The 25,983-nt window shown below is 45.4% G+C and overlaps 1 protein-coding gene across 1 annotated transcript in view; it reads left to right on the top strand.

Annotated features, from left to right (window-relative positions):
* The window catches only part of VAT1L (vesicle amine transport 1 like), a 160,180-nt gene that overhangs the window by 72,813 nt on the left and 61,384 nt on the right, over nucleotides 1–25,983 (top strand). Inside the window, exons 5-7 of the mRNA XM_047792222.1 lie at nucleotides 6,036–6,139; nucleotides 8,177–8,232; nucleotides 11,817–12,011. Coding sequence (XP_047648178.1) covers nucleotides 6,036–6,139; nucleotides 8,177–8,232; nucleotides 11,817–12,011 — 355 coding nt within the window. The remainder of the gene's footprint in view (nucleotides 1–6,035; nucleotides 6,140–8,176; nucleotides 8,233–11,816; nucleotides 12,012–25,983) is intronic.

The raw sequence follows: 25,983 nt of genomic DNA, 5'->3' as shown, positions 1-25,983 counted from the left end.
CAGAACAGGAACTGTTGGCTTTAACCGTCTGCCCCTACTCTCTGTTTTTATATAATTATGACTACATATATGCAGGCAAGGCAGACACTTTCAGAAATGGGGGAGGCGCTAAGAAATTAGGATGGCCTCTGTGCCTCTGATGGGCTCCCTAGCTCTGCTTGTGATATTCCATCATCATGCCTCTAAAAGATGCTACTAAGGTGCTTTTCAACATCCCAAGGCTACTTGTGGGGCCTGGAGCATTTTAAATAGACCCACTGAATCTGGTTCAGTCTGATTCACTGATTAGACTTGCAATGACTAAATGGCGGATGGAATGCTTTTCAATTTTGCAACTTTTACCTGAAGGGATGTTGCTGGCCTCAAAGGGAGCCATGTCTGCTTAAAGGTTTGACTTCTACCAAGTGTCATCATCCTCAGAGCCCTGGGAGTGACACCTGCCTCTACCCAGCTTCTCTTCCTCAGAATTCACCTCCTCCCCCTCTCTTTGTCCCGCTTCACCACTAACCTTCGAATGGATGCACTGACAGCAGTAGGGAGAGAAGTTGTGGAGGTCGTGGCTTATTGGACCCCTGAGCTTGGGCAGACCTTGTCTTGCCTGATTTAGTTATAGAAATGCTGAGAAAGTTGTGGGGGGAGTAAGTGGCCTGAATTTGCAGGAAACTTGCAGCATCTCCTTCTAGTGTGAATTCCAAGGGTGTGCCACCCCCACTGGGACACAGACATGGCAGTGGTGGTCACTCCCAGCTGGCCACAGCCCACCTGATAAAACCCTGCTCCATCTCTGGGGCCCTCACATGGTTGCCCGTTGTGATGGATCAAACTAGGGTCCCCACATTCCCTGGAGATGCCTAAGTGATCCCATTCAGCCTCAGTTTCCTCACCCATCAAATGGGTATAATGCTGGCCCCAAGTCACAGGATTGGCATGAGGCGTCATGGGATAAGATTTAGGAAGCGCTCAGGGCAGGCACATAGTAGGAACTCTTGAATGTGGGACTTTAGGAAGAGCTAGGTCAGAAAGTATGGAGCAGTTAGTAGCAGGTAAGGATAGGGAAGTGGGCAAAGCTCATGGTCATACGTTGCTGTGAGCCTGGCCAGTGAACCAGAGTCCAGAGGATAGAGCGACAGGCTGAGGCAGGCCAGCTAATAAAAGGAGATGTGATTGGCAGTTTTTCAGGGAGAATGTAGACCTGCAAGTAGAATATAGATGTGAGGAGGACAGGATGGGCGGGTCCATCAGGGATACCCTGGCAGGTGAGCACAGCCTTGATTTGGGAGGCTGCCCCTGAGCACAGGTGGCATCCTGCAGGCAAAGGGAAGGGTCCTGGGGAAATGAAGTTCACAGGGAGGACTTGCTGGCCCAGGAGGGCTGGCTACGAAAACCAAAGCAGGATCTCACTTCCACAGGAGGGAGCAAATTTGGCAAAAAAGGACCTAGTCAAAGTGAGAAAGCTGGGTATGTAGCTATCCAGCTCACAATACAAGGTGGGGACCTGATCAGTGGGTGGGAGCCCCAGCCTCTAGCCCCCCAACAGCATCTGTGCTTTACCTCCCACCTTCCTTTCCAAGCCTCATCGCACGGCAAGCTTGCTCACATTTTCTTTATTCCAGTCTCCCTGTTTCTCAGGCTTCTCCCAGCTGGGGTGTTTACACATGCTGTTCCCTCTGCCTGGAACACTGTTCCCACCACTCTTCCTCCCTAGCTCCTCCACCTGCCACTCTGGCAGCCCTGATTAGGTAAATCCTCAATTTAAATGGTCTTATTGTACCTTTGGGGCAGTACACCCCATTCAATTTCAATTTAATTTTTATTTGTGTAAATATTGGTTAGTGACTGCCTAAAGGTCCAAAAGAGAATAAGTCAAATCTGTTTGGGTGTACCATGATACTCCCAATGCCTAGTGCAGTACCAGTGCTAAATATTTACTGAGCAAATTAATGATTTTAGAAAATCTGCCTTGGCTTCTGAGTAACTATTTGGAAGAGTGATTTTCAAAGTTGGCTTCTGAGTAACTATTTGGAAGAGTGATTTTCAAAGTATGGAGCTAGAATATTCAGCATCAGCATCTGGAAACTTCTTAGAAATGCAGATCCTTGGGCCCCACCCCAGACCAAGCAAATCAGAGTGAGGAGGAGGGGAAGTGGGAGAGCAAACTTTATTCTGTGTGTTTAATGAGCCCCTGCGGTCATTCCGACACACACTTAGGTTTGAGGTCCACTGGCCAATTCCCTGGTTCTGAATTTACACATGGGACTTGAGAAGACACCTGTGAGTCCTCTCTGTTGGGTGGGAAACTAAGCTGATAATTTGGAAGAACTTTTATAATGGACTGGATTTTGGACAAGACCAGAGGGCATTTGAAGGGCACAGTGACATGAAGGCTCAGCTACCAGGAGATGATTTAAATAAATGGAACGATATCATGTACTCTTGGTTTGGGAGAATTAATATTGTTAGAATGCCGTATTCCACAAAGTTATTTATATATTTAATGCAATCCCTATCAAATTACCCATGACATTTTTCACAGAACTAGACAAAGAATCCTAAAATTTCTATGGAATCATAAAAGACCCAGAATTGCCAAAGCAATCCTGAAGAAAAGGAGCAAAGCTGGAGTTCCCATTGTAGCTCAGTGGTGAATGAACCCAGCTAGCATCCATGAGGACACGGGTTTTATCCCTGGCCTCAGTCAGTGGGTTAAGGATCTGGCATTGCCGTGAGCTGTGGTGTAGGTCACAGACACAGCTTGGATCCTGAGCTGCTGTGGCTGTGGCGTAAGGCAGTGGCTACAGCTCCAATTGGACCGCTAGCCTAGGAACCTCCATATGCCATGGGTGCAGCCCTAAATAGACACAAAAAAAAAGAAGAAGAAGAAGAAGAAAAGAACAACGCATGAGGCATTACCCTCTCAGACATCAGACAATATCACAAAGCTATAGAAATCAAAAGAGTGTGGTACTGGCACAGAAGCAGACATATGGATCAATGGAACAAAACAGAGAATCCACCCTCATACCTAAAGTCAATTAATCTTCAACAAAGGAGGCAAGATATAAAATGGGAAAAAAATTGTTTCAGCTAGTTGTGCTGAGAAAATTGGACAGCTGCAATGAATGAAGTTAGAACACACCCTCTAACTATACACAAAAATAAATTCTAAATAGCTTAAAGACTTACATTTAAGACATAACACCATAAAACTCCTTGGAGAAATCACAGGCAAAACAGTCTCTGACCTAAATTGTACCAATGTTTTAAGTGAGTCTCCTAAGGCAATAGAAATAAAAACAAAAATAAACAAATAGGACCTAATCAAGCTTACAAGCTTTTGCACAGCAAAGGAAATCATAAACAAAATGAAAAGACACCCTACATAATGGGAGATATTTATAAATGATGTGACCACAAGGGCTTAATTTGAAAAATATATACAAACAACTCATACAACTAACAACAACAACAACAAAAACAAACAAACAACCGAGTAAAAAAAGGGCAGAAGACCTAAATAGACATTTCTCCAAAGAAGAAAAACAAATAGGCAATGGGCACATGAAAAATGCTCAAGATCTCTAATTATTAGAGAATTGCAAATAAAAACTACATTAAGGTACCACCTCAAATTGGTTAGAATAGCAATCATCAAAAAGTCTACAAATACCAATCACTGGAGGAGTTCCCCCTGTGGTGCAGTGGGTTAAGATGACTGCAACAGCTCAGGTCTCTACGGAGGTATGGGTTTGATCTCCAGACCAGCACAGTGGGTTAAAGGATCTGGCACAGGTTGTAGTTGTGGCTCAGATTCAATCCTTGGCCCAAGAACCTCCATATGCCTCAGGTGTGGCCATTAAAAAAAATGCTGGAGAGGATGTGGAGAAAATGGAACACTCCTACACTATTGGTGGGAATGTAAGTTGGTACACCCACTATGGAAAATGGTATGGAGGTTCTTCAGAAAACTAAGGGTGGAGTTACCATATGATCCAGTAATTCCATTCCTGGGCATATATCCAGACAAAACTAAGTTTAAAAAATACATGTACCTCTATGTTTGCAGCAGCACTAGTCACAATAGCCAAGACATAGAAACAACCTAAATGTGCATCACACATTCCTAAAAGAATGGATAAAGATGTGGTATATATATACACAAAGGAATACTACTAAGCCATAAAAAAGAACAAATAAATGCCATTTTCAGCAACACAGATGGACCTAGAGATTATCATACTAAGTAGAATAAGTCACAAAGAGGAAGACAAATACCATATGATAGAAGCTATATGTGGAATCTAAAATATGACATAAATGAACCAATCCATGAAACAGAAACAGAGTCACAGACAAGGAGAACAGACTAGTGGTGGCTGAGGGGGTTGGGGAGTTATGGAGTGGAGGTTGGAGTTAGCAGGTATGTGCTACTATACATGGAAGGGAGAAACAACAAGGTCCTAGGATATAGCACAGAGACCTATATTCACTGTCCCATGGTAAACCATGATGGAAAGGAATATTTTTGAAAAAGAGTGTGTATATGTATGTATAACTGAATCACTTTGCTGTACGGCAGGAAAAAGACTCAGCTGTCAGGGCTGTGGGGCTGTCAACTTGGTGTGTGAACCCAGAAGATGCAGGTGCAGTTTCCCAGCTGGTGATCCTCTGGACACATCTGTTGACGTCATTTAGCTGCAGTGCCAGAACTTCGTTGGGGGATGAGGGTGCTAGTAAAAACACTAAGCTCTAAGCCAAGATAATCCTGCAAACTCACAAATAAGAGGAAATGCCGTTCTTGTCTGAACAGAGCAGGACCCAGCCACAACTGGGAACTCTGTAGGCAGGAATATTTTCTCTTCAATCCCCAGAGCCTTCCTAATCTACAGCTTCCTCCTCCATAATATCTTTTTAACAGTGGAAGCCCAGTAGATGTGTGTGTTAAGTGTATGAGTAGCTCAGTTAATTAATGTGTAAATAAATGAATGGGAAAAGGGATTTTTTTCCTCATAGAGTACAGATGTAGCCTCCCTCTACTCTGGAACCTTCTATCTCTGTAGGAAGATTCTCACTACTTAACCCTCTTCCTCGAAGATTATGTTTTAGGTTGAACCTGGAGATTGGACAAATAGAAGTTTGCAAGTTAAATTAACACGGCTTTACAGCTTTGCTGAGGAGGGAGGTGGACAGGGAAGAAAACCAACCTCTGCTAGACCAGAGGCCCCCTGAAGACAGCGAGCATGCTTGTTTTTTTGTTTGTTTTTTTTGGTTTGGTTTTTTTGGTTTTTTTTGTCTTTTTGCTGTTTCTTTGGGCCACTCCCGCGGCATGTGGAGGTTCCCAGGATAGGGGTCGAATCGGAGCTATAGCCATCGGCCTACACCAGAGCCACAGCAACACGGGATCCGAGCCGCGTCTGCAACCTACACCACAGCTCACGGCAACGCCAGATCATTAACCCACTGAGCAAGGGCAGGGACCAAACCCGCAACCTCATGGTTCCTAGTCAGATTCGTTAACCACTGCGCCATGACCGGAACTCCCAGTGAGCATGCTTGTTTTATAACTCTGTCTTCAGCACCTTGGACAGAGCCTGGCACAGGACCCAAGTTCCACAAATAGGAGTTGTTGACTGACTTACAGAGTGACTGTTAGTTATGTGCCTGGCAATGGGCTGAGCATCACATTTATCACCTCATTTCATTCTTAGCACAAAGAAACATGATAGCTCCACTTTACAAAGGAGAAAGCTAAGGCTCCAAGGAGTTGCACAAGGTGACTAGACCAGCTATGATGTTCCATGCTGGCTCGCCTAATATAAGCTACCAGCCAAGCTCTTAGCTGCCTCCAGCTTTGTGAAATTCTTAGACATGGACTCAGGAGGATACATCCACCTCGCAGGCTTCTTTCCTGTTTATTGCCACTCCCAGAGCTGTCTCTGTTCCTGAGGGAGTAAACAATATCACGCAGGAAGGGAAAAGGATTGACAGTTTGTTCTCTGACAGGTTATATTCTTTTACTTTCTCTTCTCACCATTTAGAATCTCTGCAGAAGGAGTGGACATTGTTTTGGATTGCCTCTGTGGGGATAACACTGGAAAAGGTCTCAGCCTTCTCAAACCACTGGGAACCTACATTTTATATGGTAAGTGCTACACAGAAGTAGGGGGGACATGGTTGGTGACAAGGAGCACTGCCCATGTGCTTAGAAAGGCTCCAAAAAATGAAGTGTGCTGATATGCTGGGGTGACGCGATGGGGCTGGTATTAATTCATTAGTGTTTTCTCTAAAAGTGCTACTGTCGTTAGATGTTCTCAATTATGAAAGTAACATATGTGCCCACTGCCCTGTTCTCCCATGATCATTTCTCATTCTCAAAGAAAGAAAGCAAGGCCAGGGCACTGTAGTGAGGAGATGGGACTTGACCCACAGAAGGTGGCACAGGTGGGAAATATTACTAGCTTCAGAGGAAGTTCACAAAATGAAGCAATGCAGGACCCATAGGAGGATGGAGAGCTGTGGCTAGGATGCAGGGGGTTTAAAGGGGCTGTTCTTCACTATTGGAGATGAATGAAGTTGCAAAGGGGTATAAACTACTCCTGAATGTCCCAATCAAGAGAGAAGCCTTGGATACTTACATGCTCTTGGGTATGGGAATATTTATGAAAGACACCTGGGAGCAGGTTTTCTCCAGCAGGATGAGACCCTAGGGCTTCCTCTCTCCTTTCTTCTTCTCTTTGTTATAGGCATGCCAACCAATTTCAGCATCAACCTCCACAAAGTCAAAGGAGCATATCTGAAGCCAGGTGTCACATGTCAAAGACAAATGATCTCGGGGGTTCTCTAATGTGTGAGATTTTTGACACTCTGTCCCATGGAAGTAGAGTAGAAAATTGAGCCTTAGTTTGGAAAAAAAAAAACCACAACACTCATTTCCCTGCTATTAGCTGAGATGCTGATACAAGGGATATTTGAGAGGTATTAAGTATTCAAGCATCATTTTGTCATCATCATATCGTTAGGACAGAAATAGGAGTAAGCTTTCATTGCTGGACTATTCTGTCACTATCCATAGTGGCCCGGTATTTGAAAGTCTTTGGAGGTAGATGCATAATTTTAAAATTACTACTATTGATTAGAGAAGTAATGAACGTCATTGTATCATATAGGGATGTCGGATATGACTAACGTGTGAGTCAGATGGAGACGAACGTTTTGTCGATCCTTTCTCATACACTGGTTCTATTTTTGCCTCAGTTCCACGATGTCATTTTGGCAAAATACAACACATTCATATCACAAGAATCCAATTTATTACATTGAGTACTTGGTTACTAAGTAATCAAAACCTAGTACCAGGATGCTAGTGGTAGTCACCCCGTAAAAGTAGAAGCAATGATTCACTGACTACTAGTTATTACTGAAAAGACTCCAATATGGTATGGTATTTCTCACCACCCCCAAGCCAGCCCCTCAGAAAGGGGTCTTTTCTTTCTATAAGAGCATCCTAGGGAATCTTTCCCAATTCCTCCTCCCCTCTGCCCTCTGAGTATTGCTTGTTCCAATTAGCAAAGCTGAGTTTCCCACACCATTGCTTTCGAGTTGTTTTCACCTTTCTTCCCAGACCTCTTTGGAGCTAACGCACGGGTCACACCATTTCCTGGGCTTCTGAACTAATGTTCACCCCCATCTGCTCCTCTGTATCCCATGTTTTCCATCCATCCAAATTCTAGTGAAGCCTCACCTCTCTCCACCACTGAAATGCCCAGCTGAGATCAGTTCCCTAAGCCCCTCACTTGCTGAGGAGTCAAACTCAAACCACAGACGTAGGCTTACAGAGGAGTTCATTTCTCAGCATCAAAGAACAGAACCAAGTTCAACAGTTCAGCAACTCATCATTAGAATGTTGGTTTACATGACATTTTTGCCACATGACCAATTTTCCAAAGTGATGAAATGGTCACCTTGAGAAATGTTACTTCCTCTTTAATTCAGTGATGCTTAGTTTAAGATTAAGTCAACTTGCCACCACCTACCCTCTCCACTTTCCTCATTTTTCCAAGGATGAATTAAATTTCTTTTCAAGTTCTTGCCAGTTCTGAGCCAAACAACCACCATTCTTCCATGTGAACCCAGAGAGGTTGATTTTCGTTGGCTTGATTTGAGAATCTTCCACTTGCAGGTTCGTCCAACATGGTAACTGGAGAGACCAAGAGCTTCTTTAGCTTTGCAAAATCAGTAAGTATCCATGCACATCCAATGTACCGTGATGGTGTGGTGGTTGGCATGTTGTAAGCCCTTCCATCTCAGCATGGGGACCCAACCACCTCAATCTTGCCTTTCCTCTGCATCATTCATTTTCAAGAAAATCTGTGCTGCTGTGAACCCTACTCACCACACATGGTCAGGACTGTGATTTGCACTCCTTTTCTCTGAATGAAGCAGAGAAGTGGGTATGCCAGAGAAATCCAGAAAGCTTTATTTTGATTTCAACAGAGACTGCTTAAGTGTTGGTGTCTTAATCATTGGTCAAGAATAAACTTAACATTAGTGCATTTTATTTGGCCCATGGAGAGACCGACCTTTGAGTCTGGCCACTTTCTGACCAGGTCTCTAAGTCAGAAATCTCTGCTTGAGATTTCTCTCTATCCCCATCCTATTAAGTCAGAGATCCTAGAGTTTTAGCAACTGCTGGGTTGATTCTTAGATACGGGCAAGCTTATGAACCACTAGCTTAGACCCTCATGCTCTGAATACTGTGGTTTTCATTTTGTCTGCAATTGAGAATCTACTGCCCTAGGCATTCAACCCACCACAAACCTACTGAGGTCTGCTTTCCCACCTAGAGCCATGCTTCCTAGAATTAAACAAATATGGCCTTCAACTTCATTTTTTACCTCAGCCCCACAACAGGGGGTCGCTGCTTCTTTTGCCCTTTGTCCTTTTCCCTTTCAGCCTCCTCAGCAGCCAGTGAGGCACTGAATGATGCACTCGCTTTGCAGACATCTTCTGAGCACCAACGGGTGGTACCAGGCACCAGGGTACTACACTGAATGAGACAGGTGCATTTGAGGCCCTTGGGATGCTTACGTTCTAATGAGGCAGACAAAGTGAAATAAGTAGCATATATTATTGACTGTAGATGGCCATAAAATCTCTGAAAGGGATCAAACCAGAGTGCTGAATTAGACAACAGCCAGATAGGATGGAGGCATCTTGAATAGGGTGGTCAGGAAGAAGCCACAGAAAGGGGATTAGCATTTACTCTCAGTGTGGCTCTATGGGGCATTCATATGTCCCCAGATGCCAGCACTGGCTGCCAAAGCCTTCATCCCTGGACTCCCTGACTCTGAAATGATTCGTTCTCCCTGCCCTGTGAGACGAGAATTCTAGAGCCTCCGTCTCTAACTGAGCTCTCGAGTTCAGATCAAGGATCATCACGACTACAGAATAAATGAGGGAGCAAGCACAGAGTCTAGCAAAGGATGCTGTCTGGAGTGTGTCCCCCAGAGCTCAGCTTTGTGTCACTCCCAGCTGTTTTGTTGCTATGGCTGTAATTAATGGGATGCCGACAGCCTGCCGTGGGGAACCAAATCGGCCCTAAATTACATACAATTGTAAGAAGTGTTTTCCCTCTCTCCCGTAAATGCACAATCACAACACGCAGCGTTAATGAAATAATTGCAGTGTGCCCAGGTTCGATGAAGGCGCTAGTAAACACAGCCAGGATGGAGGGAAGAGTCTCCCACCCAAAGCAAGGATGCTGACTTCCAGAATGCTTTGTAGTTGGAGGTCAAAAATGAAGACTGTTCCCTTTCAGAGGCCGGGTTCAATATCAGTGGGTCAGTGTTGTTAAATGTTATCTAGTATAAGTTAAGCTTTATTGTATTTGCATAGGTAGGGCCCACTGAGGAGTGGAATGATGGCTTTGTTCTGGAAGGTTCTAGAAAGGGACTTTTCTAGAATATTGGAGAACAGCTTAGATGTTAAAGGTACATTTGGAGTCATACAGAAAATTCTCACTCAGCTCTCTTCGTGTTGTCCTCCTTTAAAACCCTTTGAGAGCTTGTGTTCACACGCCATTTGCTTTTAGATCCTAACGATGAGGATGACGGCACATGCAGTCAACATTTAGAGAGCAGGCTGACTCCAAATCTAGAACTCTCGCTCCATCCAAAACACCCATTCCAACTTAAGGGATGAAAGTAGTTCATATTGAAAGAGTACTTACTATGTGCCAGATAGTTCTTTGTATGTATCGACACATTAACTTCCATGTGTGTTTATGACTCTATGAGGGTACAATAAGGAAACTGAACACAGAGTGGTTAAGTAATTTGCCTCAAGTTGCACAGCTGGCAAGTGGGATTCAAAACCAGGTATTTGGTAGAACTCACTTATCCACAACTGTGGAGCAACTATAGATTCAGCAAACATTCATTTCATAAACACTTGTGGAAGCTTTGCAGATACACTGTGAACCAAGTTATTAAGCATTTGTCTGCCTTGGCTTTTGTGGCAAATAGCCCATGGCCAAATACATGGCTTTCTGACAGCTGGATCCCATGCTCTTGGGGAGTTTATTTTGGTAGGAAATGTTGTGCATGAACCTTTATCCCTATTTTTAACCTGTCTTTCTCACACTTGTTTCCCAACAATCTGATTTCCCCATTTTTTAAAAAAATCAAGAAATTTTATTTTTTTGAGTTTCCTCAATCCTGGAAGGAGGCAGGGTGTAAAGGCAACCCACTGATAACATAAATATTATCAGTGTTCCCAAGTGTCAGTCACATTCCTCTTTGCCTTTTATATTAAACTCTTAAAACATTTTAATCTCTTAGAACCCTCTCGAAGCTGGAACTTGGAATTTCCAAATTCTGACTGGCACCAAAGGAAACACAAATGAGAAAAAAGAAGTTGGATAACCATTTCTGTAGTTGGCCGTACTTTACAGGTGTGGGGATCCCATTTAGGACTTTAGAGCTAGTGACATTTGGGGCTGGTTCATCCTGTTTCAAGGGACTGTCCTGTGCATTATAGGGTGTTTAGCATCATCCCATGCTTCTTCCCACTAGATGCCAGTTGACTCCCCCTCTTCAGTCATCACAACAAAAAAACATCCCCAGACATTACCTAATGTCCCATGGAGGGTAAAACTTCCCCCAGTTGAGAGCCACTGACTTACCCCCAGCACCATGGCTTCATTGCTCCACCATGCTGTTCCTTCTACCCATGCTATGCTTCCTTACTCTTCCTTGTCTGCTGCATCCAACCCACCTCTCCAGCCTTGCTGTTACCCCCTGCCCTGAGGAAAGCTGCTCCCCCAAGCAGCCATCACTCCCATCAGGTCCTCACCATGCTTGGTAAACTCCTCTGCCCCCTGCACCAGCCCCATCACCACCACCACCTTCCAGTGAGTCACGTGCTTTACACTAAATCCTTCCAGGAAACCCTGGAGGCAGCATCCTGACACTGCATGTCACCGAGAAGAAGGAAGCCCAGAGAGTCAAAGGGAGGGAAATATAGGGCCAGGATGCAGCTGCAGAGCTGATGATCCCAACCACGTGACTTAACATTCCAATCACACATGGGCCTAGGAGTAGTTTTCAGAAAGGGCTCTTCTGCACCTGGATCCTGAGCTCTCCTTAGAAGAGTCATTGTGCAGTCACAGGAGTGCCTAGCCAGACCCTTGTGGAAATACACCAGCAAGAGCTACCTCCTGGCCGGCTGGAACCCACCCCAGTGTAGCCCCCATCTCCCCGCAACACTGTGAACATAGCCTGGTCTTGACTCCTTGTAACCCACACCTTCTGTCCTTTCAGTGGTGGCAGGTGGAGAAGGTGAACCCCATCAAGCTATATGAAGAGAACAAAGTCATCGCTGGGTTTTCCCTTCTAAACCTACTCTTCAAACAGGGCCGGGCTGGCCTCATTCGAGGAGTGGTGGACAAACTCATTGGGCTCTACAACCAGAAGAAGGTCAAGCCCGTGGTGGACTCCCTATGGGCCCTGGAGGAGGTAAGAATGGTGTTTTCCTACCTCTTCTTTTTTAATCAAGGTAGGTTTGGGCAGCCAGATCCCATCTTTTATTAAGTGATTTTTTTTTCCTCAGGTTGGTTTGATTGAAATAAGAGACCTAAAGGTTCTATAGTACAGAGTGCTTTGGATATAAGAAATACTTCAATTTCCGTGATGGTTCTCAAACCACATGCCTCACCAGGCCATTTGTGCTGTGAACTCGTTCTTGGGTAGGTCACCAAATTTTGGTGAGCGTATACAATTCACCTTAGTTATGAGAGAGCGTGTACATGGTTGCGGCATCAATTATACCATCACCTTGTAGGTATATGAGATCAAGGTCAGGGCAGACAGTGGCTCAGAGCTGAACTGATTTGTGTGTGAAGCCCAAAGATGCTTGGATGTTGTGGGCTACCATGATGGGCACTGTAATTATTGATGAATTGTTGGGTCCAGTGTTTGAATGAGTCTTTCTATTAACTGATCAGCCAAAGGTTCTAGTATTTGAAAGTATTCCTTGATCCAAAAAAAATCATGTCACTGTTAAGGATATTGATGTGTGAACCGGCTATATGGGTTCAGGGGAGATGTACTAAGAGGAGGTAGGGTCTAGAAAATTCTTCAGGACAAGGGAACTTTGGGACGTTTGGGAACCCCATCATAGTAGCTACCTGTGAGGAGAAAATGAAGAAATGTGGCCTAGGTTTCAAGAGGCATTTCACTAAGTAACCTTCCTAGGTCAGGATGTCATGACCTTGGCTTCAGGGAGCCATGAAGCCCCTGAAAAATATTGTAAAAGGTGTGGGCATGTGTTTTTCATTTGCTTGGTTGTTTTTTGCATTTTGTACAGGTGAGTGCCTTACAGTCCAAATACGTTTTGTATTTTGGGGAGTCACAGACACCTTTGAAAAACAAATACAAAATCCTGTGGAACAGATTGTAGCTGTTAACCTGGCAAGAAAGCTGGTGCTAATTGTCTAATGGGCTAGGTTGGCCAAAATCCGATGGCTTTCCTAGGCACAGAAATCCCTGCCCCTGAAAAAGCCTTGTGGGAGTCACTATATAATCAAATAGGCATGCTCCTGGATCCATGGATCGGGTGTGTATATGCCTCTATGACACTACAGTATCATCAATGATACTTTAGTAACCCAACCACCAAAACCCCTTGCTTCTTATGGTAAAGAAATACATGCTTACAATAGAAAACTCCCAAATTAGCCAAAAGCATAAGGAGAAAATAAACTGCCAAGTCCACATTTCCGGACACAGGTAACATTGTGACCATTTTGGTTTGCTTCCTTCCAGTCTTTTTTCTACTGCAATACTTTTGCCATCATTCAGTTTATTTCTCAGTCAAATCAGATATTCAAACGTTCCTTCTGCTGTGTCATTTCCAAAATGGTGAGCTTTTTCTTGAAAATGTTTGGACTTAATAAATCAGACTTCCGTATGGTATTCACTGTGGTATCTCAGTAGGATTAAGCAGGGCTGGACTGGAGAGTGACTGGGTCTCAGAGGTCAGGGAGGAAAGAAGGCTAAGAGATGAACTTGACCATGGAGCAAAGAAGGGGGCTTAAATTCAGTGCCCAAAAGGGACCCTAGCAAATCAGGTAGCATTTAAGGGAGGATTGAAATTGAAGATGGGTGTGGGGGTCCAGTGGGTCCTTGTTCTAGCATTTGAAATCATTCTTTGTTTACAGTGCAAATGAATCACCCTGTATGGATGAAATAAATACTACATGCCCAACACGGTACAGGTGTTGGGGATACAGTGGCAAATAGATGGCCAAGATCTCTGAGTTTCAAGGAGCTCCCTTCCAGAGGGGTGAGAAGGGGCAGAAAATACTGAAGTGAACAAAAATAAGTGGGGTGTTCTCTGCCATAAGTTCCTGGGAGGAGTTAAATGGCACTTTCTCACTTTGGTGAGAAAGTGGAAGGTGGAGACAATTTCCACAGAGCAGTGTTTTTCAACTGTTTTTTCATTACTGGCCTTTAAGGAACCTTTTTATACTTTTTGTTGCTTTTTTTTCTTTTAGTTTCCCCCATGGCATACAGAAGTTCCTGGGCCAGGGATCAAACCCGCACCAAAGCAGCAGCCCAAGCCACAGCAGTGACAACACCAGATCCTTAAGCCACTGAGCTACCAGGTTACTCCTAGACATCTTTTTCCTTAATCAACCTCCTCTATGAAATTTTAGCACCATAGATATACCCTCTATCTACCTACTTAGCGATCATCTATCTGTTTATGTCCCATATGTGTGTTTATGCCTTATATACACTTAAAGAGTAATATTTAAATCCTCTATGAACCAATTTTTACCCATTTGGGGGTGATATTCTCCCACTGAGAATGCATACTATAGAGTGGCTTTTGAGAAGGAAGGCTAGGTGTTATTTGAGTTGGAACATGAAAGAGGCAAACAATGGGAAGAAGAGCGTGCACGGTGGAAAGACCCTCAAAAGCAAAGGGCTGAGGAAAGATAGATCTTGGTGAGTTCAAGGAACAGATGACTGGGTAAAAATCTCTGGATTGTGAGCAAAGGAGGGGCTGGCACAAACAGAGCCTGAATAGGTCAGTAGGGACCAGATGGAAATTTGGATTTTGCTCTGAGGCCCGCGGGAGGGCACTCAAAGCTCAAGGTCAGGAGATGCCACATTCTGGTCCCAAGGGTATTACCCAGCAGGGAAGAAATAAAAATTGTTAGTCAGGGTCCCAGGCTCCAACTGCAGATGTCTGATATTCAGAGATCTCAGTCCAAATAAGAAATGGGAAGGGAAGGGGTGTGGAACTCAGCTCACCTTTTATTAAAGGGGTCTGACCAGGCACCACTGGTAGAGGTAAGGCAGCCGGGGAAAGTGGAACTTCATGTGTGCTGGAGCTAGGTCAGGCCTGGCTTAACTGAGGCTGCAGGATCTGCACTGACTAGAGATGGAAAAGCCAAGGCTGGCAGCCTTGGTTGACTGAGTTAGGGATCATCGGCAAGCAAGTCCAGGAACTTGATGCTGAAGGCTTCCCAAGTTCACACACTTCCTTTCACCTCCACACATGCAGTGTAAGCTGGACTCCTCCTATAAGGAGTTCCTGGCTGGCCCCTCACTTCCATTGTGCCCCTCCATGGGGTATTCTCTGCCCAGATGCCCGAGTGAACTTATCGCTACCTACGAGAGATCAAGTCCACCCTGCTTAAAATGTTCCAATAGCTTCCCACTGCTCCTGAAATACAGTTAAATTCCTTTCCTAGGCCTGGATGGCCCTGCCCAGTCTTGATTCCTTCCCTTCTCATCAGCCTCACCTCCTCCATCCAAGCTTCAGCAGCATCCAACTGTCTCTGGTCCTTGGACCCACCCAGCTTTTCCTGCCTCAGCTTTTGAAACAGTTGCTCCCTCTAGTTTCAACATTTCTCCCCCAGATTTTTCACAGAGCTGCTTCCTTCTCCTCATTCATGTCTCAGCTTCAGTGTGACCTACACAGAAAGGTCTTCCCAAATCCCCCTCCTGAAAGTAGCATCTGGCACATCCCCCTTGCCTGGGTCATCTCTCTCCCTTTATCCCGTCTAGGACTCGCCACTGTATTTATCACTGGTTAAAATTATCTTATTCATTTCTCTGCTGATTCTGACACTTGTCTCCCTTCAACTAGAATGTTAACCCCAGGTGAGGAAAGACCTTGACTATGCTCTTAAGGACCCCAATACCTGGCATGAAGTAGATGCTCAATAAATATGCATTGCATGAGTGAATTAATGAATCTACCAACCCGCAGAAAGATAACTACTCGGATGCTTTTGAAATTTACCAACAAATATTTGTTGAATGAATGAATAGAACAAGCTATATATACTAAAACAAGCTATAAGACAGCTTGATCATGGCTGACATTTTGATTGACTCACCCTTTGTTGGGTGGGAGTAGAGGGGCTGCCCTATGCACTGTAGGGTGTTCAGCAGCATCTCGTCTCCACCCAGTAGATGCAGTAGCACCCTGCACCACCAGCTATAACAAGAAAAAATGTTTCCAGATATTGTCACATGTCCCTGCAAGGTGGAATGGGGGAGGGGCAAAAAGTCCCTAGATGAGACCTGCCACTTTAAAAGAAGCCATATTGCTTAAGAAAATCACCAGGAAAACAAAGTAACTATAGGTCTCTAGAGTGGGCTGGTCATTCACCGAGGGGAGAAAGATGGCTGCTGCCTGTTTGCCAACAAAAGCCTCCACAGCCTCTCATCAGTAACACCCACCGACTTTCTGTTGGTTCTTTCCTGCAGTATTTACAGACATCATGTTAGATCTGTGGTTGAGCCAAACTCAGCTATTTGTCAAGCCTGCACCACCCCTCTGGGCTTGAAGGGAACAGAGCATGCTTATTCCTTGCAAACCTCTGAAGAAAACTATAATGATGTTCACCCCTCCCCTTGAGTAAATGATTTCACAGAATTGCCTCTCAGGCTGGCTCTCTAATTTCATCTATGGAATAGAAAGCCCATGGGATTAAAAGAAAATTTTCTTGGGCTCTCTGAGAACTCAACCCAGAAGATTTAATCATATCAGAGATGATTAGGGTTCCTTTTTGGCCATCTATCTGATTTTATTATAAATTTAATACACAGAGTGGATGGGATGATGCAACTTCTGGTTTGGCTCCAGATATTAAATGTGCAGCTGCATATAAAGTTGAAAAAACAGTTCAGAGGTGAGAAGGTGATGAAAAATACCTACACCTGTCAACCAAGCAGTGGTAACATTATTAAGCCCCTACTATGTGCTCGTATTCTGTTAGGATGTCAATCTACAGAAGGGATAGATCACTGTTCTTTGATCCTTGTGTTTATGATTTCATACCTGAGATAATACTAAAACCTATGAAGTAATTAGATAATAACTTGGTTTTCAATCATGGGGTGTTGGTGTCAAGTGCAACTGGATTTGGAAACAAGAGAGAATGACATTAAGAAAGGATGAAGGGGAGTTCCCGTCGTGGCACAGTGGTTAACGAATCTGACTAGGAACCATGAAGTTGCAGGTTCGATCCCTGGCCTTGCTCAGTGGGTGAAAGGATCCGGCGTTGCCGTGAGCTGTGGTGTAGGTTGCAGACGCGGCTCGGATCCCGCGTTGCTGTGGCTCTGCATAGGCTGGCAGCTACAGCTCCGATTGGACCCCTGGCCTGGGAACCTCCATATGCCTTGGGAGCGGCCCTGGATAAAGCAAAAACAAACAAAACAAAAAACAAAAAACCTCCACATGCGGTGGGAACGGCCCTAGATAAAAAAAAAGCAAAAAAAAAAAAAAAAAGAAAGAAAGGATGAAGGTTCAGAGATGGTTTTAGAATGAGGTGGGTCTTGGTTGAAATTGGAAGGATATAAATTTGGGGTTTAAAAAAAAAAAAACCAAAATATTACCAGCAGAAGGGACAATGTGAATGTAATCACAGAAGCAGGCGTGAGTATGGAGTATGTGGGGTAGACAAGTCTGAACAAAGCAGAGAAACAGGAATAAAGGAGAAGAGGAAATAAGGCTGGTTAGGTCAATGGAGTCAAACCTTGGGACTTTCACTACCAGGCAGAAGAGTGTGAGCTGACTGCTGGTGAGGGGACTGCTATTAGAGAAAGTGGCCTAAGGAACAGGACGTGATTTCAAGTCCCAATTCTCAGAAGTGCTAAAAAGATACACATCTGGACTGTATAACTCTGGCCTCTGGTCAAAAATGCCTTTACCTGGAGTTCCCATCATGGCTCCCCAGAAACAAATCTGACTAGCATCCATGAGGATGCAGGTTCAATCCCTGGCCTTGCTCAGTGGGTTAAGGATCCAGCGTTGCTGAGAGCTGTGGTATAGGTTGCAGACATGGCTCAGATCCCGCATTGCTATGGCTGTGGTGTAGGCCAGCAGGTGCAGCTCTGATGACCACTAGCTTGGGAATATCCATATGCCACACATGTGGCCCCAAAAGCAATAATAATAATAATAATAATACACAGAGCAATCTGTTCTGAGCTAAACTCTGTTCCCCTTCATATGCTGAAGTCCTAATCTCCCCGGTACCACAGAATATGACTGTATTTAGAGGTAGGGACTTTAAAGAAATAATTAAATTAAAATGAGGCCTTTGGATAAACCTTGACCCAATCCGACTGGTGTCCTTATATGAAGATGAGACTAGGACACAGAGACACACCAGGGATGTTTCTGTAAAGACCAGTAAGGACACAGTAAAAAGATGGCCATCTGCAAGCCCAGGAGAGAAGCCCCAGAGTGAAGTCAACCCTGCTGACACCTTAATCTTGGATTTCCAGCCTCGAGGATCATGAGAAAATACATTTTTTACTTAAGCCTCCCAGTCTGTGGTATTTTGTTATGGCAGCCCTGGCAAATGGATACAGGGCTGCAGGGAGATAGCGGCAGTTTTTAAATCTTCTATTAAAGAGATTTTACAACATTGTTTACATAAAAGTCTAGGATGACATTTTCCAATGATGGGACCATCAGCTACCTGCAGCTATTTCAATTTGATTTAGTTAGGATTAAGTCAAATTAAAATTTCAATTCCTTGGTTATAGTAGCCACATTCCAAGTGCTCACAAGCCACATATGGCCAGTGGATACCATATTAGACTGTGCAGAGATGGAAGAATGTTCCCAGCCGTGCAAAAATTCTGCTGGACCTGATCTAAGAGGTGATGTCATCCTTCTGTTTGAAGGTAGGAAAAAAAAAATGCACCTCCCCAGCAATCCGGCACGATTGCCTTTCAGTAAATTACGTTAATCCTGCTCTTGCTTGTATCTCTCTTGGCCTTGGCTGTAGTGAGGTTCCCTACCCAAATGCAGTCACTTATTTAAGTGCTCCAGTCCCTCATTATGTGTCCCCCCCATGTTTCCTTTCATGTTAATAGCTGTGGCTTAATTATACACATGTCTTTCCTTCTATGTCAGCACAAAACCCTCACAGAGATAGATCTGCCTAAATGAACGAATGAAGGAAAAATAATGTGATGCTGAGCTTGATAAGGGACCTTTATCCACCCCAGAGCCAGAGGCTGACTTGATAAAAGAGAGGTTAATGTTGAACCAGTGACAAGGAGGGTGGGATGACTCAAGAGATGAGGCTGGGTGGGGGTGTGACTGTCAGTTTTAAAAAAGATACAGGCTTCAATTCTAACACCAGCCTGGGAAGGTAAGAAAGGATGAGGCCAAGCACCTGAACCAGATACCCAAACCAAAACTAAGTGGCAGCAGCTCAAGGAGAAACTTGAGGAGTCCAACTTAACCATGGCAGGTGGCGACTGGCTGGTGGAGACTTAAAAAAAAAAGTAGAGGCTCCTACTGAGGCACAGTTGGGGGCTAGGGAGAATGCTTTAGAAGCGTCAGCCAGAAGCAGACAGTGTGTGTTGTATCATGTGCATGCTGGCTTGGAAGATGGACCGAGTGCAGCCAGGAGGTCACACAGATTTTCAGGTCTGGGTAGGTTAAGCCCCAGACAAAAGTGGGGGCAGTGGGATGGGAGAGAATGAGCGAATCAGAGTCACTGGGAAGGATGGCAATTGGGTATAAAATACAAAGGAGAAGCAAGATGACCAATGATCTTGCAATTTGGGAGACCAGGACTGGGGTGGCCAGCAGTGAGATTTTAGCGAGTGGTGACAGAAGCTACTGCGAAAACACCGATGAGCTTAGAAGAGAGTGTGCTTTAAGGTGATGGTAGAACTCGAAAGTGGCGATGTCTCAGGCCATTCAAACCCACCAGCACGTGGAAGTGAGAGAAGGCTAGATAATTACTGCTGCTGCTGCTGCTACCGCTGACATTTCTAGAGGATGTGCTATATGCCAGGCATTGTTCCAAGTGTTTTGCATGTATCAACTTATTTAAGTGTTCCAACAACCCTAAGATCTGGGTATTATTATCCCCATCTTACAAGTCACAAACGCGAGGCTCTGGGGAAGTTCTGCTCACCCAAAGACCCTAATTATAATTGAATTTCATGGAAATTTGAACCCCAGAGAAGTCTGCTGCGTAGAAATTACTGAGAAGAAAAAGGCTATGAACAAACTCATTGAACAAAAGGAGCAGAATAATCCTATTAGCAAACTCTGAGTGTAGCATGTTTGTATGTGCTCAGTAGTTCTCCCAGCAAGCACTTCCCATGAATCAACGCATTTAATCCCCACCAAGTGGGGGTTATTGGGGGGGAGGGGAGGTACAGTTACTGCCCTTGCAATGCAAATAAGGAAAATGGACCTCTAAACAGATGAAGTATGAAAAAGAATGTGTATGTGTGTATATATAGATGCATTATATATGTATATGTATGTATATGCATATATATATACATAAGTACATATATATGTATATCACTGAATATACCTATCACTGAATCACTTTGCTGTAAGCAGAAATTAACACAACACTGTGAATCAACTATACTTCAACAACATAAATTAAAAATCAATCAACCAGTCAATCAAGGGATGGTCAGCTGTCCAAATTCGCACAGCTGGGGTGTGGTGAAGCTGGCATTCAGGCCATCATGAACTTCTCTGCCACAGAAGGAAGAGGATAAGTAAGGCCAGACCCCTGGCGAGCCCCGCCCTCCCCACAGCAGGCAAAGCTAGGCATCGACCCCAGGCAGGGTAGCGGTAAAAGGACCACCAGGACCAGTTAATCAGGCAGCAGTGTCAGCTACTGCTGACACATCAGGAAGTACACAAGAGGAAAGCCTTTGAATTTGGCCCGGGAGTCATTCGTGACCTTTCAGAAAGCCTTTCAGTGGAATGATGAGGGCAGAAGTTTGAAGGCCGAGGGTCAGGAAGAGAAGGTGTGGGGCGCACAGGCTGACGGCCAGCAGAAGCCTCCCATTTGGAACCAAGACGAACAAAGACCTGGCGAAGAGCCAGGAGGACCAGGGGTGTAGACAAGGGCTGTCTAGAAAACAGGTTAGGGGTTGCCTAGGGCAGGGGGGCATTTCTGTTTAGAGAGCTAAAAATGTTCTAAAATTAATGACAGTGACCATGGTACGACTCTGTGAATGCACTAAAAAGCACTGTGCATTTTATTTTTGTTTTTTATTATGATTGATTTACTGTGTTCTGTCAATTTCTGCTGTACAGCAAAGTGACCCAGCCATACATATATAATATATACACATTCTTTTTTCTCACATTATCCTCCATCATGTTCTATCACAAGTGACTGTATATAGAGTACCCTGTGCTATACCACAGGATCTCACTGCCCATCCCTCCAGATGCAAGAGTTTTCCCCTACGAACCCCACACTCCCAGTCCATCCCACTCCCTCCCCCTCCCCCCGGCAAACACAAGTCTGTCCTCCATGTCCATGATCTTTTCTGTTTTGTAGACAGATCATTTGTGCCAAATTTTAAACTCCACATATAAGTGATATGTGTCTGTCTTTCTCTTTCTAACTTCACTCAGTATGAGAGTTTCTAGTTCCATCTATGTTGCTGCAAATGGCATTATTTTGTCCTTTTTTATGGTTGTGTAGTATTCCATTGTATATATGTACCACATCTTCCTAATCCATTCATCCGTCAATGGGTATTTAGGTTGTTTCCATGTCTTGACTATTGTGAATAGAGCTGCGGGGAACATATGGATGCATTATCATTTTCAATGAAATTTTTGTCTGGATATATGCCCAGGAGCACTGTGCACTTTAAATGGGTGAACTGTATGGTATGCAAATTGTATCTCAATAAATTATATACATACACATATACAGAGAAACGGAGAGAGAGAAAAGGATTGAGATAAGGGTTGAGATAAGGGGTCTTTTTTCAGTTTTTTCACTTTTGAAAACTTTGGAGTGCCTTTGTGGTGCGCAGGTTAAGATCCGGCATTGTCACTGCAGTGGCTCAAACTGATGCTGTGGTGTGCGTTTGATCTCTGGCCCAGGAACTTCAACATGCTGTGGGCGTGCCTTTTTTTTTTTTTTTTTTTTTTGTCTTTTGTCCTTTTAGGGCTGCACCTGCAGCATATGGAGGTTCCCAGGCTAGGGGTCTACCTGGAGCTACAACTGCCAGCCTACGCCAGAGCCACAGCAACAATAGATCCAAGCCACGTCTGCGATCTACACCACAGCTCATGGCAACGCCGGATCCTTAACCCACTGAGTGAGGCCAGGGATCGAACCTGCAACCTCATGGCTCCTAGTCGGATTCATTTCTGCTGTGCCACAACAGGAACTCCCCAAATTTTTAAAAAATAATTTAAAAAATTAAAATGTTATCAAAGTATCACTGATTTACAATGTTATGTGAATTTCTGCTGTACAGCAGGGTGATTCAGTTATACATATACACACATCCATTCCTTTTACTATACCTTCTGGGAGAGGTACAGGTTGGGAAGTCAGGTCCCTGGCCTCAGTCCTGACTGATATTCTAGCTGCAAGGCCTTATAAAACCACACATTCAGCCTGTTCCCTTCTCCCAGGGTGCAGAGGAGGAAACTGAGACTGCAGAAGCAACTGCTGTTTGCTTTCTGTCTCTTTTTTCCTCCCTCTCTCCCTTTCTTCTTGCATATCTCCCTTTCTTTCAAGTGGAATCCTAAATTTATTGGTTCATCCTAAGCCCCCTGCCACATACATATCCCCAGTTCCCATGCAATTCTCCCAGCATGTCCTGGTCACGTGTGTTTTCAGCAACATGTCAGCACCACCATGCCCCAAGCCCTGCCATGCACCTGCCCTCACCCTGCTCTAGCTGTTGGACAGAGCAGGCTGAGTTGGACCTCTGGGTCAGCCTATTCATCTGGATAACAGCCCCCTCAAGATAACCCTGTCCTAGTCCCCGAGGTCTTTGAATGTGTTACCTTATATGGCAAAAGGGACTTTGCCAATGTGATTACATTCAGGACTTTAAGAGGAGGGGATTACGCTGGACTGTTTGGGTGCGGCTGATGTAATATGAGAGTCCCTATAGGGAGTCAGGAGGGCCAGAGTCGCAGGAGGAGATGTGATCAAGGAAGGAGAGGAGAAAAGGGGACCGGATGCGGGGCCGCAAGCCAAGGAATGCAGGTGGTCTTTGAGAGCAAGGAAGCTGGAGCCGCCAGAAGGAACCAGTCATGTGGTCCCCTTGATTTTAAGCCCGAGAGACCCGTGTCAAGCTTCCGACCTGCAGGACTGTAAAAGAGCACATCTGTGTTGTGTTCAGATACTAAGCTGGTGGTCGTGTGTCACACAGCAATGAGAAATGAACATGTCATCCCTTTGACAAATGCTTAACAGAGGCTGGGCTGTGAAAAGGGAGAAGAGCTGAGTCTGCACCCAAGGAGCAGCCAAACAGTTGCACAAGTGGGAAGGGAGCCCTGGAGGAGGAGGGCTGGTGGGGGTTATGACCCAGGCGCATGCCACAGCCCAGGGCCAAGGCCTAGAGAGAGGTGTGGAGCTTGGTGCATCTGAGCCCAGAATAAAAGATGCATCAGGCTGAACACAGAGTGATGGGGAGGCCAAGAAGGCAAAGCACCAGGAGGCGGCAGGGTAGGTAGAACCCCCAGCAACTGTGCAGCTATACCCATCACTCCCACCTCACTGGACCATGGTGGTTCTTCAGAAACCACGGTCTCTGCTGCCTCGCTCCCTCCATCCCCATTCTTACCTCCACTCCACATGGCCTTCCCACGTCCTTGTCCTCCTGCAAAATCCCTGCCCACCTGCCAATACTCAGGGACAGAGCTGGCTCCCCTGCAAAAACATCCCAGCACCCCCCAAACTTGCCATGACTCCAGCCCCCCAAGATGAGGCACTCCCATCTTCAGGTCCCATGAATTTGCTGCCTTTCCTGACATGTTCATGGACAGTTACCTGGGAAAACAGAGAAGGTAAAGGTACCTTCCATCTGTTGGGAAGAATTAAAAAGTGCTGAACCCAAAGCTGGGCGGAGAGAGTTGGCTGGCTGTTCTTACAGCTCATTGCAAATGTGTCCCCCAAGGAGGCGAGGGCTTTGGAGCCAAGGACTCTTAGGTAAGATACCCAACAAGGACAACACAGGATGCTCCAGGCAGAAGGTTGCCTGGGCCTCAGGCCAGGTGCTTCCACCAGCCTGGTGCAGCCTCTGCCACCCAGGTCTTCCCCAGACAAATCCGTCTCCACCAGAGGCCGTGGCGTGTGGCAAGACTGGGTTTATTCACAGCTGGGCGCACTTCACTGGAAATATGGAAGCTCAGCTCTGAACTCACGACTATTAGGAAGGAAACGTTGGGTCTCGCCTTCACGCCTGTCATCTGGCTGAAAACATTTCACAGAACTGGATTTCCTTGAAAGCCAGGGAAAGAGTCAGCACAGGCTGCTCTTGGCTGTGTTTTTAAAAGACCCAGACAAGATGCTGCTGTTTTCCAAAAGCTGGAAACAGAAATGTCTGCTTGCTTCTGTCTGCCTTCCCAGGCAATGGAGAAATTGCTCTCTACAACTTATTTGCAAAACGGCATCAGAGGAGACGTTTTCAAATATTTTCCAAGGAATCTGCCCTGATGGGTTCACCACGACTCTGGCCTTTTCACTCCACCAGATAAGAGGGATAAATAGCTGTTCTGCAGCTCAGGATCATTTGAACACTAGGACGTACATTTAAATCAGAGAACGCAGGAACAAAGGTCGAATCCTGGCAGGAAAGCACGCTGCGGACGCTGCCTCTACTTTCACCTTCTGGAATCCATCCTCCTCCCTGAACACCCCTTTCCTCCGCCGAAAATGGGACTGCTGCCCGTCCCCTGGTAGCACAAAGGATGCCATGGTTATTGTGCCATCAACTGAGACCATGGGTGTTGAAGCCTTGAAAACTGCTAAGCACTGTGCCAATACCAGGCGTGTTATAACATGCGGGGGCAGCTCCACTCAGAGGCGACAGGCATCGGAACAGGAAACAAACACGCTGGGTTTCTTAGCCTCCCACGTCTTGGCTGCCTGGTCTCGAAGACTTCATTTCGCTGAGCCTCCTTTTCCTCACCTACAAACGAGGCACAACTGACCCTGCTTCGTGGAACAGCTGTGTTTCCGCTTCCTCCGTCTGGGAACAGAGGGCCCCAAACTGAGCGGCTTTCAACAACAGACATTTTTTTCTCTTCCAGTTCTAGAAGCCAGAGGTCAGAATCGAGGTGTGAACAGCGCTAGCTCCTTCTGAGGCTCGTTAGGGAGAATCTGTTCCAGGCCTCTCCCCGGGCTGCAGGGGGTTTGCTGGCCACCTTCAGCGGTCCTTGGCTCGCAGAAGCATCACCCCCTCTCTCTGCCTTCATTTTCACGTGGCGGTCCGTGTGCCTCCAAATTTTCTCTTCTTATAAAGACATCAGTCATATAGGATGAAGGCTCACCCTGCCACATGGAAACTCCACTAATTTCATCTTCCATGACCCTCTTTCCAAATAAGGCCTTATGCTGGGCTTCTGGGGTGGGGTGGGGGGGGTTAGGACCTCAGTATATGCATTTGCAGGGGGTAGGGAGGAGGGACCACAATTCAATCCATAGCAAACGGTGAGGCAAATCAGGTCAACGGGGAACATATCTTGTCACCTATGGAGGGCTAAAGAGACACAATTTGGCACAAGGCTTAAAAGGTCAGGTTCCAGAAGAATTCAAGTCCTCCCATTATAGCTGTGAATCCTTGGGAAAGGTACCTCTTCCCCCTTTTCACCTCTTCGCGAAGCCCCGCTTTCTTTCTCTTTTTTTTTTTTTTTGTCTTTTTAGGGCCACACCCGCGGCATATGGAAGTTCCCAGGATAGGGGTTGAATTGGAGCTGTAGCTGCCAGCTTGCACCACAGCCACAGCAACATGGGATCCAAGTCGCGTCTGCGACCTACACCACAGCTCATGGCGACACCAGACCCTTAACCCACTGAGCAAGGCCAGGGATCAAACCTGCAACCTCGTGCGTACTAGTTGGGCTTGCTGAGCCGCAACAGGAACTCCAAACCTCACTTTCTCCATCTGTGAAATGGGATAACAGCAGCACCTCCTCTGT

This window comes from Phacochoerus africanus, chromosome 8 (genome assembly GCF_016906955.1).
Source record: "Phacochoerus africanus isolate WHEZ1 chromosome 8, ROS_Pafr_v1, whole genome shotgun sequence".
Lineage (NCBI taxonomy): Eukaryota > Metazoa > Chordata > Mammalia > Artiodactyla > Suidae > Phacochoerus > Phacochoerus africanus.
This window is presented reverse-complemented; position numbering and strand designations above follow the sequence as displayed.